Source organism: Columba livia, chromosome 2, assembly GCF_036013475.1.
Source record: "Columba livia isolate bColLiv1 breed racing homer chromosome 2, bColLiv1.pat.W.v2, whole genome shotgun sequence".
Taxonomy (NCBI): domain Eukaryota; kingdom Metazoa; phylum Chordata; class Aves; order Columbiformes; family Columbidae; genus Columba; species Columba livia.
The window spans coordinates 490,001-507,038 of record NC_088603.1 but is presented as its reverse complement, the minus strand read 5'-3'; the positions used below and the strand labels follow the sequence as shown (position 1 = coordinate 507,038).

Here is a 17,038-nt window from a genome sequence, read left to right as displayed (position 1 = left end):
TGATTTGGGCGGCGGGAGCGGGTGTTGTGCACCGCTCAAAGCCCTGCCTGGTTCTGGCAGCCCTCTGGAGCCCGTTGCAGCGTTCTGCAATCGCGTAGCCAACTCACCGTTCCTTGTGCTCACTTCCAATGACGAGCTTTGCAGCGTGCCCGCAGCCCGTTCCTGCACCGCCTACAGCGCTGGGGGCTCTGCGCCGCCGTCACCTCGCTCCTGGGGCCCTGCACAGCGAGTGCCCCCAAAAAGGCACCTGGTCTCTGGTGCTCCCGCGTGCTGGTGCATCGGGACGGGGCGCCGCAGGGTTTCTGTGCACCCGTGGGTGGGGGGGTCCCAGTGCTCAGGAGGGATGCTGCAGGGTTTCTGTGTGGGGGGTCCCAGTGCTCGGGAGGGATGCTGCAGGGTTTCTGTGTGGGGGGTCCCAGTGCTCAGGAGGGATGCTGCAGGGTTTCTGGGTGGGGGGGTCCCAGTGCTCAGGAGGGATGCTGCAGGGTTTCTGGGTGGGGGGTCCCAGTGCTCGGGAGGGATGCTGCAGGGTTTCTGGGTGGGGGGGTTCCAGTGCTCAGGAGGGGATGCTGCAGGGTTTCTGGGTCGGGGGGTCCCAGCCCGCGGTGTGGGGCTCGGTGCTGCCGTCCCGGTGCAGCTCTGGCCGCGGAGCCCCTGAGCACGGGCAGCGTCGGGACCTCGCGCGGCTTCGTGTCTCCTGAGGAGGCGGGAGGGAGGACAGAGCCGTAGGTCCCGCCGGGGGAGCGGGGCACGGTCCTTGCTGGGATCTCGAGGGAGACCGCGCTGACCTGGTGATTCCTTCTCTCTCTGCAGATTCGTTTGTGAACAGCCAGGAATGGACCCTGAGCCGCTCGGTGCCTGAGCTGAAGGTGGTGAGTACTCACAGCTCTGCCTTGGACTCGCTGCTTCTCCCCAAGAAAGACCCGGGTTTGAATGTGGAACCGTGTGCGGGTTTCGCCCTCGGGAGGGGCGGGAGGAGCTGGGGAAGGCAATTCTGGGCGGCTGACGCTTGTAAGGGGGTGCTGGTCTGGGGAGCACGTGGACGTGAGGTCAAAAGCTGCTCTTTGAGCAGCTCACCATCCTGCTGGCTGTGGTGGAGCCGTCGTTGCCCACGGGTGTGCCGGGCTGGACGTGCCAGCGCCGCGGGAGCAGGGACCGGCCAGCGCAGGCATACGGCCATGGCTGGCACCCGCCAGCCACCGTCCGGGCCGGGAACGTGTCCCGCTCCCTTGGAGCCGCGCTGGGGTCAGCCCTGCATGGCGCTTCCCCGCTCCGTGCTGCGGGGTCAGTGCTGCGGGGTCAGCCCTGCATGGCGCTTCCCCGCTCCGTGCTGCGGGGTCAGTGCTGCGGGGTCAGCCCTGCATGGCGCTTCCCCGCTCCGTGCTGCGGGGTCAGTGCTGCGGGGTCAGCCCTGCATGGCGCTTCCCCGCTCCGTGCTGCGGGGTCAGTGCTGCGGGGTCAGTGCTGCGGGGTCAGTGCTGCGGGGTCACCCCTGCGTGGTGCTTCCCCGCTCCGTGCCGCCGCCTGTGCTGTCCTGCCCTGGGGAACGAACCAACACCTCAGGCGCTTCGTTCTGCCCAAGAGAGGGGACAGAGCTCCAGTCCGTCAGCACGGGGTGAGCGTCCCCGGGCACACGGTTTCCATGCTCCGTGACCCACTGCAGGACGGCGGGGGCTGTTTCCCGCGCGGTGCTGTTCTGGCTGTGCCGGCTCGCCGCGCTGTGTGCAGGTCGGCGTTGCCGGGCGCGCAGGGTGATGTGCAGGAACAGGCTGGCCTGCCGGGCCAGGGGCCAGGGACGGGGACAGGGCGGGTGTCCTTGCTGGGGGCACTTGGGTGTCCGTGGAGAGGCCCCTGAGCTGTTGAGAGGGCAGGACACTGCCCAGTGTCTGTGTGTCTGTCCGTGTGTCTGTCCCCGGGGCCCGTGGCAGTCTGTCCGCCGCTCTGCACGGCCGCCCTGCGAGGCTGTTGGCCCGTCTCCCTTCAGCCCTTTCAACATGAACTTTTTCGGTGTTAACCCGAGGAACAAGAGGCCTTTCCGCAGCACACAGCAGCACGGCGTGCTGCCACATTTTCTTATCTGCAGCTTAGCAGAAATTAAAACAAACTTTGAGCATTCATTTGTTAGTTTGGCTTGTATAGTGTGCGTCTGTTCAGAAACATTCTCGCAGCTGTTCTGTGTATTGCCGTCTGACATGCGAACGTTCCGCGGGCTGCAGAGCAGCGCTGCAAGCTGAACAAACCTGAGGCTTTCAGTTCTTCCTCCATTAGCACAACCCTGGTCCCGTGTTTTCCATGACGATCTCTGTTGCTCCGGGGCTCGATGTGGCCCATGCAGCTGTTCTAAGAGCCCGGGGCGGCGCGGGGCGCGGTCGGTCCCGAAGCCCCTTCCCTCTGTCCGGGGGCCGTTGGGCCGGGGTTCCCGCGGCCGCACAGCGCAGGACGGCGCGTGGCTGCGCCGCGGCTCCTGCCGGTTTGGGGTGACGGGGTTGAGGAGAGCCGGCGGTCCCGAGCTTCCGGGGGTGTCCGGGGTCCGTTCCGCACCGCACGGCCCGGCTGCCCCGCCGCGCCAGCCCCGCGGTGCCTCCCGCCCCCGTCTCGCCGTCCCCGTCCCGCAGCGCCCAGCCCTTCTCCCCAGGGCCCTGCAGACACTCTGGGCTTTGAGCCAGCGCCTGAGTTTGCCCAGTGTGGTGGCAGGGACAGGGTCCCCTCGTGGCACTGTCCTGGAGTCTGTGTGGGATCGCGAAACGGCGGAGACGTGGCACAGAACGTTCCCAGGCTTCTCTGCCTTCCCGTTGTCCAGCAGCCCTCCCCTTGGCACCCCATGTCATGCGGTGCCGGGCCGGCTCAGTGTGCCGAGCTGCTCCGGTGCAGCTCAGTGTGCCGAGCTGCTCTGGTGCAGCCGGGCTGGCTCAGTGTGCCGAGCTGCTCCGGTGCAGCCGGGCCGGCTCAGTGTGCCGAGCTGCTCCGGTGCAGCCGGGCCGGCTCAGTGTGCCGAGCTGCTCCGGTGCAGCCGGGCCGGCTCAGTGTGCCGAGCTGCTCTGGTGCAGCCGGGCCGGCTCAGTGTGCCGAGCTGCTCCGGCGCAGCCGGGCTGGCTCAGTGTGCCGAGCTGCTCCGGTGCAGCCGGGCCGGCTCAGTGTGCCGAGCTGCTCCGGCGCAGCCGGGCCGGCTCAGTGTGCCGAGCTGCTCTGGTGCAGCCGGGCCGGCTCAGTGTGCCGAGCTGCTCCGGCGCAGCCGGGCCGGCTCAGTGTGCCGAGCTGCTCCGGCGCAGCCGGGCCGGCTCAGTGTGCCGAGCTGCTCTGGTGCAGCCGGGCCGGCTCAGTGTGCCGAGCTGCTCCGGTGCAGCCGGGCCGGCTCAGTGTGCCGAGCTGCTCCGGCGCAGCCGGGCCGGCTCAGTGTGCCGAGCTGCTCCGGCGCAGCCGGGCTGGCTCAGTGTGCCGAGCTGCTCTGGTGCAGCCGGGCCGGCTCAGTGTGCCGAGCTGCTCCGGCGCAGCCGGGCCGGCTCAGTGTGCCGAGCTGCTCCGGCGCAGCCGGGCTGGCTCAGTGTGCCGAGCTGCTCTGGTGCAGCCGGGCCGGCTCAGTGTGCCGAGCTGCTCCGGCGCAGCCGGGCCGGCTCAGTGTGCCGAGCTGCTCCGGCGCAGCCGGGCTGGCTCAGTGTGCCGAGCTGCTCTGGTGCAGCCGGGCTGGCTCAGTGTGCCGAGCTGCTCCGGTGCAGCCGGGCCGGCTCCCATCCTCGTCCTGCCCATGCGATGCTTCACCCCGTGCACTGAGCGCCCCTGTGACAACGTGGCTAAACCAAACGCCATCCCGGTGCGGGGCAGACGCGGGGTCTGGTGGTGACGGCAGAGCCGCAAAAGTGCCTGCTCTGTGTCTGCTCTGCCAGCCCTTGTCCCCAGGGCGACCCACACTGACCCCAGACTCCCAGGTCCGTGGTGTGGAGCCCCCGGCGTCGCTGGCGCTGTGTGCCGGCACGGGGTGCACCGGCACAGCCCTGTCCCACCGGCACTGGGGTCGCGCCGCTCGCTGCCCTGCCCGTGTTCCCGTTCCACCGGCGCTCGCTGTACTTTCTCGGAGGTTTTGAATAGCTCTGCAGATGTACGTTGTGCTCAGCCGTTTCTCCCACCCCAGTTTTATCGTGCCGCCTCGTCCACGTGGTGCGGGCTGCGAGGAGGCTGTGCTGAGACCACCCCGCACGGAGCACCACGGGGGCGCGTCCCCCACGCCCGCCCCGGGCGCTGTGCCCGTCGCCGGCCGGCGAGGCGCGGCCGCCTTCCCTCGCGGTCCTGAGGGAGGATTCCGTGGGGCCTGCACACCGCGGTTGCTTCGGTCGCTGCCTCCCAGGGTCGCGTTCCTCCCGGCGCTCAGTTTGCTGGAGCTTGTCTGTAACGCCAGGTGGGCTTGAGGAGAAGGCGAAGCAGAAGCTGGTTTCAGCAGACCGGGGTCCAGATTTTGGCTATAACAGAGTCTCCGTGCAGCCTGCACCCGTGTTTTAGAGGCGGATGCTGCTGGGGTGTTTAACCCGTGGCGTGGGGTGCCAGGCGGGCTCAGGGACACCCTGCTCACCGAGGGTTCCCCAGGACGGAGCTGTGCCCGGCCCGTCTCCATGTCCCCGTGTCCCCGTGTCCCCGTGCTCACGCTGCCCTGAGGCGCAGCAGCAGCGAGGGCTGCGCTGCAGGGGAACCATCTGTCGTGAGCACGGGCTGCAGTGTCCGCGTGGCCCCTACGTGTCCGTGTAACCCCCGTGTGCCACGGAAACCCCTACGTGTCCGTGTAACCCCGTGTGCCACGGAAACCCCTACGTGTCCGTGTAACACCCATGTGCCATGGAAACCCCTACGTGTCCGTGTAACCCCTACGTGTCCGTGTAACCCCCGTGTGCCACGGAAACCCCTACGTGTCCGTGTAACCCCCGTGTGCCACGGAAACCCCTACGTGTCCGTGTAACCCCCGTGTGCCACGGAAACCCCTACGTGTCCGTGTAACCCCCGTGTGCCACGGAAACCCCTATGTGTCCGTGTAACCCCGTGTGCCACGGAAACCCCTATGTGTCCGTGTGGCCCCTATGTGTCCACGTAACCCATACGTGTCCATGTGGCCTCTACGTGTCCGTGTAACCCCTACGTGTCCGTGTAACCCCTACGTGTCCGTGTAACCCCTACGTGTCTGTGTAACCCCTGCGTGTCCGCAGAGGGCTCAGCCCCAGAGCACGTATGTGTGCGTTACGTGTGGGTTTGCGGCGGGACCTGTTCTCGCCGGTGCCGATGTGCCAGGCATGGTCCGCGGTTGCCGCTGCGGGTGTCAGGGCGGACAGCGAGCGTGCGGCCCGGCCTGCCCGCGGGAGCACCGTGTTCTGCGCCGCCTGTGCCGGAGTCCTGGGCCCCAGTCCTGCCGCTCGCTGGCTCCGTGCCGCGTGGCCACGACAGGAGCCGACCGGGGTCCCGCACCCCGAGTGCCACCGGCGTGTCCCCCTCTGCCGGGGCGTGCGGAGCCGGGCGGGACCCAGCGCCCGCGGCAGCTGGAGAACCGGCCTGGCGGTGACTCACGGGCCCAGCTCAGCCCTTCGCCTGCAGAAGCTCAGCCATAACCTGCTCTTTGGTGCCACAGGTGGCTTTACCGTTCCCAGCCGCGCCTCTCTCCTCCCTCGTCTTTTGGCGCTGGTGTGGCTGTGTGCGGCTGTGCCCGGCGACTGAGCGGCTTTGGGAACAGCACCGCAAACAGGTGCTGGACCAGGCTGCCGGTTCTTCATCCCTTCTGCTCCGTGGGGGCACAGGCCATGGCGGCGGCGCAGGCTGTCTGAGTGGCACAGGCCGTGTCGGTGGCACAGACTGTCTGAATGGCACAGGCCGTGTCGGTGGCACAGGCCATGTCGGTGGCACAGGCCGTGTCGGTGGCACAGACTGTCTGAGTGGCACAGGCTGTGTCGGTGGCACAGGCCGTGTCGGTGGCACAGGCCATGTCGGTGGCGCAGGCCGTGTCGGTCCTGCAGACTGTCTGAGTGGCACAGGCCGTGTCGGTGGCACAGGCCGTGTCGGTGGCACAGGCCATGTCGGTGGCACAGGCCGTGTCGGTGGCACAGGCCGTGTCGGTGGTGCAGACTGTCTGAGTGGCACAGGCCGTGTCGGTGGCACAGGCCATGTCGGTGGCACAGGCCGTGTGCCTGTTGGACATTTTCATCATAAAGATGCCGCATTTCTGCCTGGGGCTCCCTGTGCAGAAACGAGCCTGGTGCCTGCGTCGCCTCCGCGGGCCCTGGTGCTCCCAGCAGACACAAGCGCCCTGCACATGCCTGGGGCGTCTCCTGGTCCGGCCGCGGGTTCGGGGGCTGCGAGGTCAGCAGTGTCCAAACGCTTTGGTGTCACTGCGCGTTCGCTGTGAAGCAGGTGGGGGCACACGGGACGGTGGATTCTCCAGCGCCGCAGCAGCCCCGTTGGGGTGTCTGTCTGTGGTTCTGCAGGTAGACGTACCGGCCGTCTCACAGCTGATGCAGCAGCCCGTTCCCACCACGCTCGCTGGCTGCTCTGGGGCAGGGGGTCAGGACCCCCGGGCAGTGCGGGTCCCCTCGGCTCCACGCTGCGCGGCCCGCGGGTGTGGGAGCAGCTGAGCAGTCTGAACGGAGGTTCTGCAGGGGGGAGGAGATGGCCCTTCAGCCCAGGACCGCTCTCCCGCCCGCGGCCGGGGCCCTGCGCGAGCCCTCGGGCCCTGGAGGGCTGTCCAGCTGCTGGGAAGACGTTGACACGAGGACGGGGCTGTCTGGGTGGCGCACCCTGGGACGGCGGTTCACCATGCAGGGGGCCGGGGGTGATCCGACCGACAGACCCCTGGCCCAGTTAGGTGTTGGTGCTGGGTACCGTTACCTTTGAGTTGGGTTTGAGAGCGGTGCTCGGTGTGGTTCTGTGCGGCAGCACAGCCGGCTCCAGCGGGCATCGCGCTCTCGGGTCCGGCAGGCCCTCGGCAGCAAGGGGCCAGTGCCGGGACCCATCCCCTCCGGCGGGGCTGGCACGAGCTGTGACACCCCAAACTGGGGCTGCGGGAAGGGTTTTCCTTCTGAGGTGACTGTGGGTGGGGGGGAGTGTCCCCGAGGAGCAGAAGGGCCGTGGGATGAGCCACCGCGGGGCTGCCGGGGCTGCAGCTGTTTGGGGGAGCACGAGGGTCCTCAGCACCCCAGGACCTGCTGCTCCACCCCACAGGCCAGTGCACGTCCCCAGGCCCCTCACCGAGTCCCTGTGCCCTCTTGGGGCATCTCTGCCCCCCGTCGCGTGTGCGCGGGTGTCCCCGCTCAGGGCTGCGGGCGAGCAGCCGGGGTGACGTGTCCCTCTGTTCCAGGGCATCGTGGGGAACCTGTCCAGCGGGAAGTCGGCGCTGGTGCACCGCTACCTGACCGGCACCTACGTGCAGGAGGAGTCTCCGGAGGGTAAGGTCTGGTTCCCGGGGCGCGGGGGTCTGCTCCTCGCTCCAGTCCCAGGCTCTGAAGACGACCCCGTCCCTGCGCCGCGTCTGCCGCTGCCGCCGGCTCTGCAGCCCCCGGCCCTTGCCGGGGTCCCGCTCGCTCCCCTGGCCTGACCCGCGGCCCTGCTCTCTTCCCAAGGTGGCCGGTTTAAGAAGGAGATCGTGGTGGACGGGCAGAGTTACTTGCTGTTGATTCGGGATGAAGGGGGCCCCCCCGAACTCCAGGTAGGAGACCGGTACCCTCCCACCCCGTGCTGCTGCGGGCTCCTGGGGAGGGACCTGCCCGGCCGCCCTGGGGAGCCCGTTCCGGAGGGAACACCCGTGGCCTGGGCAGGGGCTGCCCTGTGGTGACGCTGCCCCAGGGCCCCGCTGTGGCGCTGGAGCTCGTGCTGGGGCCGGGGGGTGAGTGCGCGGCTGAGCGGCCGCGGTGCCCACGTGCTGGCCCTGGTGGCCCCGGCTCGGGGCTCCGGGCTCCGTCCGGGCTGTGACGCCCGTGTCTCTTCCGCAGTTTGCTGCCTGGGTCGATGCCGTGGTGTTTGTGTTCAGCCTGGAGGACGAGATCAGCTTCCAGACCGTGTACAACTACTACCTGCGGCTCTGCAGCTACCGGAACACGGCCGAGGTGCCCATGGTGCTGGTGGGCACGCAGGGTGAGCGCGGGCTGGCCGGACTGCTCCCCAAACCTGCCCTCCCTGCGTCCTCCCTGCTCGCTCCGGAGCACTGGAGATGTGTCCCCGCCGGCAAGGGAGCGCGGGGGGTGGTGGCGCTGTGAGCGTGTTCGGAACTGTCACCAAACAGCAGTGGGACAGGCTGCGGGTGTCTGCTCCACCGCACAGCCGGCGTCCCTCCGGGAGCTGGGGCTGCCGAGGAGTCCTGGAGTGGAGGGGACACAGAGCAGCAGGGGACAGAGGATGCCGGGAAAGGCCCTGGGCGGGACGCGGTTCCTGAGCCCTGCAACCTGGTCCTGGTGCAGGAGGAGCTCCGAGGCCGGGGAGCAGCGGTGTGGGAGGGACTCGCGGGGTGTCTGCGCTGGAGCCCCGATTAGGAGTAGAACAAAGTTGTTAAGCTTTGGATATTTGGAGATTGTGGAATTAGCATTAGGACTGAGTGATGCTGGGTCAGGGCTGGGCTGGGGGCGCAGGGGAGGTTCGGGGTGGGGACGGCGGCAGGGTCGGGGGTCCCGCCGTCCCAGGTCACAGCCTTGGCACAGTCACACTGAACAGCCCAGCGGACACGTGGAGGGGACTTGGTCCCAGCACCAGTCCCCGTGCTCCCCAGCGCCTCCCCAGGGTTAGTTCACAGGCCCCGCTTGTCCCCGCGGGTCTGCCGGCTCGGGCTCCTCTTGGGAAGGCGTTTTCCCCCACGCCAGCTCTGAGCAGCCGTCTGGGGGACAGACTCAGCCTGTTTCTCAGGGCTGTCCCCCGAGGCCTCAGCTGGGAGCGTCCCGGCAGAACCGTCATTCCCGGTGAACCAAAGCTGAGCGCACCAGCTGGTCACAGCCCCGTGACCGGTGACACCGACAGATGGTGACACCGATCGTTCCAGCGCATGACAGCGTGTGCACTCTCGTGCAGACGGGCTTGAGCTGCGCCCAGGGTCGGGCTGTGGGCACCTGTGCCGCAGCGCTGCGCTGTCACTGCGTCCTGCTGTCCCCAGGACACGGGCGTGATGCTCGTGGCATGTCCCGGTCCCACCCGGGCTGCCCGGTGTCCCCCGCCCACCTCCCACCGGCTGCTGTCTGCACGAGCCTCGGGGCTGGGCGGTTGGGAGAGCTGAATAAGGTTCGTTTAAAAACCAGCTCATTTGAGAAATCCATTATTCTGCGAGCGTGGACTTTGTTGTGGAATGCACGTGCAGGACTGGGCTGTGCTCTGGGTCGGTGTGCGGAGCGGGGGACGGAGGCCCGGAGCGTGCCCTGGGTCGGGGGGCCACGGGCACCGTTCAGCCTCCTCTCCCCTCGCTTTCCAGATGCCATCAGCGCTACGAACCCCCGCGTCATTGACGACTCTCGGGCACGGAAGCTTTCCAATGATCTGAAGCGCTGCACGTACTACGAGACCTGTGCCACCTACGGACTGAACGTGGAGAGAGTCTTCCAGGACGGTAACTGCAGGGCTGTCCGGGCGGGACGGGGCGGCGGGCTGTCCTCAGAGACCTCCGGCTCTCGGCACGCCGGCGTGCTGCTGCGGGGCCGTGGGAGCTGGGTCCTGCGGGTGCTCTGTGCCATAGCTGCACACACAGACCTGCTCCGAGGAGCAGGACGGTGCGCTGTGTGCGGCACGGGGCTGACCGGCACGGGGCTGACCGGCATGGCGGTGACCGGCACGGGGCTGACTGGCACGGGGGTGACCGACATGGGGCTGACCGGCACGGGGCTGGCCGGCACGGGGGAGCGCAGCGCTGGGCAGCACCTCTGCTCAGCACTTGTGCAGAGAGCTGCAGGGGACGGTGCAACTCGGGGGCTGTGCAGGCACCTGCCTGTGGGAGCCTGCAGAGGATGCACCGTCTGCATGGGCCTGCAGAGGATGCGCCGTCTGCAGGGGATGCACCGTCTGCAGGGGATGCACCGTCTGCAGGGGATGCGCCGTCTGCAGGGGATGCGCCGTCTGCAGGGGATGCACCGTCTGCAGAGGATGCACCGTCTGCAGAGGATGCGCCGTCTGCAGAGGTTGCACCGTCTGCAGGGGATGCACCGTCTGCAGAGGTTGCACCGTCTGCAGGGGATGCACCGTCTGCAGGGGATGCGCCGTCTGCAGGGGATACACTGTCTGCAGAGTGCTCCTGAGGCTGCAGAGGAGGTTTTGGCTGCGTCTCATGGAGGAGAGCAGGGAGCAGGGCAGAACCTTTGGGCGCGGAGGTGGGGCGGCTGTTCCTGCTGGGAGAGCCCGAGCTGCTGTGGCCGGCAGGAGCGAGCGCCCGCAGGGTGCTGGGCTGTGTCTGTCGGCCTGTCCGTGGCCCGTCCGTGCGGCGGGGGAGCGGGAGCGGGTCTGTCCGTGGGAGCAGGGAGCGGCTGGGGAATGCCGGCAGAGCGGGGGCGCGAGGGGCGCGCTCGGGCGGTGCTGCGCGCTGTGCGCCGGGCAGGGCGGGCGGGGGGCCGTGGGAGCGGCGTTGCACCGGCTGCCAGCGCTGCAGCAGCGCACAAACAGCGAGAACACTGAAAAAGCCACAAAAATTAATCGAAGGCTGGAGATACCTGATAGCGATGCACTAAAAGAGCTTATTCATTCAATAAATCAAAAAGAAGATTGAGAGGTGACTTGACTACAATGTAAGAACATCTGTGTACATGAGGAGAAAATGCCAGGGCTGTGCCGGCCAGAGAGGGTTGGTGCCAGAAGGTAGCGCCGGTCAAACGCAGATTTTGAAGAACCATTGTTTTGTCGTTAGCGGCCCTCTTGTCATTGACCCTTGGACAAAAGCACAGGGCAGCGCTGTGCTCCGCATCTCTTGTACTTCCTCTGAACGCAGACCCGTCCCGTTGTGGGGGTGCTCCCCACCTGCCCCGGCGCCTGGTGCCCGTGGCTGGGTGAGCTTCAGTGCCAGGAGCTGCCGGCATCGCCGTGTGTCCTGTCCCTCCGTGCTTGTGTCCTGTCCCTCCATGACACGTGTCCTGTCCCTCCATGCTTGTGTCCTGTCCCTCCGTGACACGTGTCCTGTCCCTCCATGCTTGTGTCCTGTCCCTCCGTGACACGTGTCCTGTCCCTCCATGCTTGTGTCCTGTCCCTCCATGACACGTGTCCTGTCCCTCCATGACACGTGTCCTGTCCCTTTGTGCTCATGTCCTGTCCCTCCGTGACACGTGTCCTGTCCCTCCATGCTTGTGTCCTGTCCCTCTGTGACACGTGTCCTGTCCCTCTGTGCTCATGTCCTGTCCCTCCATGACATGTGTCCTGTCCCTTCGTGCTCATGTCCTGTCCCTCCATGACACGTGTCCTGTCCCTTCGTGCTCATGTCCTGTCCCTTTGTGACACGTGTCCTGTCCCTCCATGACACGTGTCCTGTCCCTCCATGACATGTGTCCTGTCCCTCTGTGCTCATGTCCTGTCCCTCCATGACACGTGTCCTGTCCCTTCGTGCTCATGTCCTGTCCCTTCGTGACACGTGTCCTGTCCCTCCATGACACGTGTCCTGTCCCTCCATGACACGTGTCCTGTCCCTCTGTGCTCATGTCCTGTCCCTCCATGACACGTGTCCTGTCCCTCCATGACACGTGTCCTGTCCCTTCGTGCTCATGTCCTGTCCCTCCATGACACGTGTCCTGTCCCGCGGTGCCACACGGTGCCGCGTGCCTGCTGGTCACGTTGGCCGGTGCCAGTGCCTGCTTTGCCAAGGCTGCTCTGGAGAGAGCGCTGTGGTAACCGGGAGCTGTGAGGGAGCAGAGGGACCCACCGTCTCATGGGGCTTGGGAGTAAGTCCCAGGTGCTGGGTGCTCACAGGTGCAGGATCACACAGATCATGGAATTGCAGAATCGTGGAATCACAGAATATTTGTGTTGAAGGACCTTCCCAGCCCCCCAGTGCCCCCCCTGCCACGACAGGGACATCGTCACCAGCTCAGGGTGCTCAGAGCCCGTCCAGCCTGGCCTGGGATGTCTCAGGGATGGTTCATCCACCACCTCTCTGGGTACCTGGGCCAGGCTCTCACCACCCACACAGGGAAGAATTTCTTCCTTTTATCTGATCTCAGTCTCCCGTCTTTCAGTTTAAAGCCTTCGCCCCTTGTCCTGTCACCACGTGCCCTTGTCAGGAGTCCCTTTCCAGCTTTCCTGTAGGTCTCTTCAGGTACCGGAGGCTGCTCTGTCTCCCCGTGATGAGATCCCAGAGGCTGGTGTAGGGGATGGCAGGAGTTGCCCCTGTGCAAGTCTGGGTGATGGTGAGGAGGCTGAACGTGCCTGGTGAGCAGGAAGGCGAAGGCCACGCGGGGGTCCCTCGGGGAGGGCTGCCGAGGTTTCCTCACCCCCGTGCTGGCCGCACCATTAGCTGGTTGCTGGCGCTGCTGGTGCGGGGTGGCGGGCAGAGCCTCTGCCGGGCCCTGTGCCGCTGCTGCCCCGTGTTCCTGACCCCGTCCCGGGCGCGGAGCTGCCGGGCGCCGGCGCCGGGGGACGAGGCTCCCAGAGCCGCGGTGGGGCTGGCGGCGCACGGGGCGGCGGAGCAGGACAAGCAGCGGTTCTGTCGTTCGTGGGACCGCGCTCCGCTGGGCGCTGGGCAGGCCCTGCCCCGTCGGCGAGCAGGCGGCCAGGCGCCCTTCCTGCGTCCCTGCACGGGACACGGCACATGGCACACGGCTTGAGGGGATATGGCACACAGCATGGAGGGGGGGTCACAGGACACGGCTGTGAGGGGACACAGCACACGGCTTGAAGGGACATGGGACACAGCTGTGAGGGGACACGGCTGTGACAGGACATGGCACGCAGCATGAGGGGACACAGGACACAGCTGTGAGGGGACACGGCTGTGACAGGACATGGCACGCAGCTGTGAGGGGACACAGGACACAGCTGTGAGGGGACACGGCTGTGACAGGACATGGCACGCAGCTGTGAGGGGACACAGGACACGGCTGTGAGGGGACACGGCTGTGACAGGACATGGCACGCAGCATGAGGGGACACAGGACACAGCTGTGAGGGGACACGGCTGTGACAGGACATGGCACGCAGCTGTGAGGGGACACAGGACACAGCTGTGAGGGGACACGGCTGTGACAGGACATGGCACGCAGCTGTGAGGGGACACAGGACACGGCTGTGAGGGGACACGGCTGTGACAGGACATGGCACGCAGCATGAGGGGACACAGGACACAGCTGTGAGGGGACACGGCACACGGCCACAAGGGGACAGGCTCTTGCCGTTGCCGGTGTCATCTGACACTTCCGGGGGCTGGTCACACCGCGTGTGGTGCCGCGTGTTTCTGGGGGGGCAGGTGGCAGCTCCTGTGCCCCGGCGGGGCTGGCGGGGTCCCGGTGCTCCAGGCGCGCTCGTCTGGCGGCTCCTGCCCCGTGTGCTGGGGGCACCCGGCCAGCGTGCCAGAGAACAGGCGGAACGGCGATGTGCTCTGACCCCCGGCCCAGCTCTTGGCTGCTCTTTGGTCAAGGTGTTTGTTTCCAGAAGAGGCAGGAGGCGGGGAAGCCGAGATGCAGTTCTTGGCTGTCGGCAGCAGGCAGCGAGGTCACGGGAACTGCGGGAGTTGTTCTCACCTTGGTTTCTCCCACAGCTGGAGACGGTGAGGGTGACAAGGGCCTGGGCTGGCGGAGGTGACATGGGCCAGGCTGTGTAGCTCGGTGACTGACTTGTGTAGCGGCGGTGAGGGGGTGATCGAGAGGTGACGCTGGCTGCCCCAGGCTCCGGGGCCCCTCAGTGTCCACGTGAAGCCGCTCTGTGTGACAGCCGGTGGCCGCTGGGCCGCAGCGTGAGCGGGGGCCTGTCCTGCCGTGGAGCAGCCGCACCGGGGCTGCCCCTCCGTGTCCAAGTACCAGGACTGCCCCTCCGTGTCCGAGTGCCCGGGCTGCCCCTCCGTGTCCGAGTACCAGGACTGCCCCTCTGTATCCAAGTACCAGGACTGCCCCTCTGTGTCCAAGTACCAGGACTGCCCCTCTGTATCCAAGTACCAGGACTGCCCCTCCGTGTCCGAGTGCCCGGGCTGCCCCTCTGTATCCAAGTACCAGGACTGCCCCTCTGTGTCCAAGTACCAGGACTGCCCCTCTGTATCCAAGTACCAGGACTGCCCCTCCGTGTCCGAGTACCAGGACTGCCCCTCCGTGTCCGAGTGCCGAGGCTGCCGAGGCTGGGTGGCTGTGCCGCACAAGCCCTCCTCCTCACGCCGGCTGGTGTGCTCTGAGCCCCAGGTGCTGCCCTAAGGCAGACAAAGGTTTGGGTCTCAGCGAAGCCCCCAGAAGTGCGCGGGTGGAGAGAGCGGCTCTGCGGACTCTGACCCTGCCTGTCTCCCTCTTGCAGTGGCTCAGAAGGTGGTGGCTCTCCGGAAGAAGCAGCAGCTCTCCATCGGTCCCTGCAAGTCCCTGCCCAACTCTCCCAGCCACTCGTCTGTCTCTGCAGCCTCCATTCCTTCCGTTCACATCAACCAGGTGGGAAACGGGAATGGGGAAAGCCGGGCACCCCCAAGCTTTTGCAGCCCCTCGGTCCCCTCAGCACTTCAGACTCGCGCTGCAGCCAGGAGTGGCTTTTGGGGCGCAGAGGGGTTGTCACCTGGAGCTTCCGCCCATAGCCCAGAGCAGCTTGGTGCTTGCGCTGAGGCCACGTTTCGTGTCTAAACCATCACGTCTGGCTCATGGTCTCCAAAAATCGTGTTGTGCTCCCGCAGACACTGTGACAGAGCCATAGAATCATAGAATGATAGAATCAGAATGTCATCAGTTGGAAGGGACCTACAGGACCATCGAGTCCAACTGCTGTCCATGCACAGGACACCCCACAGGTCACCCCGTGTGTCTGAGGACGGTGTCCAGTCTCTTCTTGAACACTGTCAGGTTGGGCTGTGACACCTCCCTGGGGAGCCTGTTCAGTGTCCAGCACCTCTGGGGAAGAACCTTTTCCTCGTGTCCCACTGACCTCCCTGGCCGTGGGCATCTGCAGGGAAGCTCCTGCGCAGAGCAGAGACGTGTCTGCAAGCGAGCCCGGCCCAGCTGCCCTGGCCAGGCAGGGAGCCGGGGGGGACAGCTGCCCGGGGACCTGGGGACAGGGCTGGGCAGGGGGACGCAGCTGCCTGGGAGCAGTGGACAGGGCTGAGCAGGGGACAGGGCTGAGCAGGGGGACGCAGCTGCCTGGGAGCAGGGGACAGGGCTGGGCAGGGGACAGGGCTGGGCAGGGGACGGGGCTGAGCAGGGGGACGCAGCTGCCTGGGAGCAGGGGACAGGACAGGGCTGGGCAGGGGACAGGGCTGAGCAGGGGGACAGGGCTGAGCAGGGGACAGGGTTGAGCAGGGACAGGGCTGGGCAGGGGACAGGGCTGGGCAGGGGACAGGGTTGAGCAGGGGACAGGGCTGGGCAGGGGACAGGGCTGGGCAGGGGGACAGGGTTGAGCAGGGGACAGGGCTGGGCAGGGGACAGGGCTGGGCAGGGGGACGCAGCTGCTGGGAGCAGGGGACAGGGCGGCCCACGGCCCTGCTCCCACGCCCATACCTGTGTTTGTGGAGGGGTGAGCTCGAGGCGAGTGGCAGGAGCAGCGCGGAGCAGGAGGCGGCTCGGGGGGCTCAGTGCCGGGGGACGGGCTCTCGGCTGTCCCTGGCGCGGCGTTAGCGCGGCTCACACTGCCCAGCTCTGCGTGCCGGCAGGATGGTGAAGCCGGCAGCCCTTGTTGTGTGGGCTGGAGGGGCAGCGCTGGCGCAGGAGCAGCAGGTCGCGCACCAGGGCCGGCTGCCGCGGCGAGCGGCTGCTGAAGGAAGGGGATGTGTGGGCAGTGACGGGGCAGCAGGGCTCTGCCGGGGGTTCCTTGTGCCGAGCCGGCGCTGTGGTGAGGCAGGCGAGGTGCTGGGCTCTGCTCCTTGGGGCAGTCCAGCCAACAGGTTCTGGCTCTGCGGCAGCTGGCGGGTGAAACCACGGGATCCGCAGCGAGGACGTCGGCAGGTGTGTGCCTGGCGCGGAGCCGAGGGGCCCCGGCAGCACGGCGGGTTTGGCGCTGGCTCTGGCAGGTGGGACAGTGGGTCCCTGCGCTGCCGCAGCGCTGAGCAGCGCCTGAAACCGCTTCTGAGGAGGAGAGCGGCCGGGGAGCGCGGGGAGCGTACAACTGAGGGGAATGAAAGCAAGTTCAGCAAAACAACCCCGCCAGACTGACACCTCTTTTCATGGAGGGGTCGGCTTTGGTCCTCAGATGTGTCTGAGCCCCCCGAGCGCTGGGAGGACTCTGGTGCCCGGCCAGGGAGGTGGTTCTGTGCAAACCGGAGTCGTGTCTGCAGCCGCTGCCTGGGCCCTGGCGCAAGGGATGGTAAATGCCGTGTGAAGTTTACACCTGGCTGTGCAGGCTCTAAAGCTGGGCTGTGGGTAGGTGCGTTCGGACTTGCAGACTGTGCTGGCTGCCCAGTGCCCCAGGAGAGCCCACGAGTCCTGGTGAAGCCTCTGCGGCAAACGGGCTGAGCGCTGCGGACACCCAGGGCTGTTGGTGACGTTCCGTGGGTCCAATTGAGCTGCCCGGTGATGTTCCGTGGGTCCGATCGGAGCTGCCCGGTGACGTTCCATGGATCCGATCGGAGCTGCCCGGTGATGTTCCGTGGGTCCGATCGGAGCTGCCCGGTGATGTTCCGTGGGTCCGATCAGGAGCTGCCCGGTGATGTTCCGTGGGTCCGATCGGAGCTGCCCGGTGATGTTCCGTGGGTCCGATCGGAGCTGCCCGGTGATGTTCCGTGGGTCCGATCGGAGCTGCCCGGTGATGTTCCGTGGGTCCAATTGGAGCTGCCCGGTGATGTTCCGTGGGTCCGATCGGAGCTGCCCGGTGACGTTCCGTGGGTCCAATTGGAGCTGCCCGGTTATGTTCCGTGGATCCGATCGGAGCTGCCCGGTGATTTCCCGTGGGTCCGATCGGAGCTGCCCGGTGATGTTCCGTGGGTCCGATCGGAGCTGCCCGGTGATGTTCCGTGGGT

General features: G+C 67.0%; 1 protein-coding gene across 5 annotated transcripts in view; it reads left to right on the top strand.

Annotated features, from left to right (window-relative positions):
* Positions 1 to 17,038, top strand: part of AGAP3 (ArfGAP with GTPase domain, ankyrin repeat and PH domain 3) — a 144,977-nt gene that overhangs the window by 45,327 nt on the left and 82,612 nt on the right. For all 5 annotated transcript variants that reach the window (XM_065054915.1, XM_065054916.1, XM_065054912.1 and 2 more), the window contains exons 2-7: positions 814 to 872; positions 7,322 to 7,409; positions 7,584 to 7,669; positions 7,953 to 8,094; positions 9,413 to 9,547; positions 14,404 to 14,531. In XM_065054915.1, the coding sequence (XP_064910987.1) occupies positions 814 to 872; positions 7,322 to 7,409; positions 7,584 to 7,669; positions 7,953 to 8,094; positions 9,413 to 9,547; positions 14,404 to 14,531 (638 nt within the window). The remainder of the gene's footprint in view (positions 1 to 813; positions 873 to 7,321; positions 7,410 to 7,583; positions 7,670 to 7,952; positions 8,095 to 9,412; positions 9,548 to 14,403; positions 14,532 to 17,038) is intronic.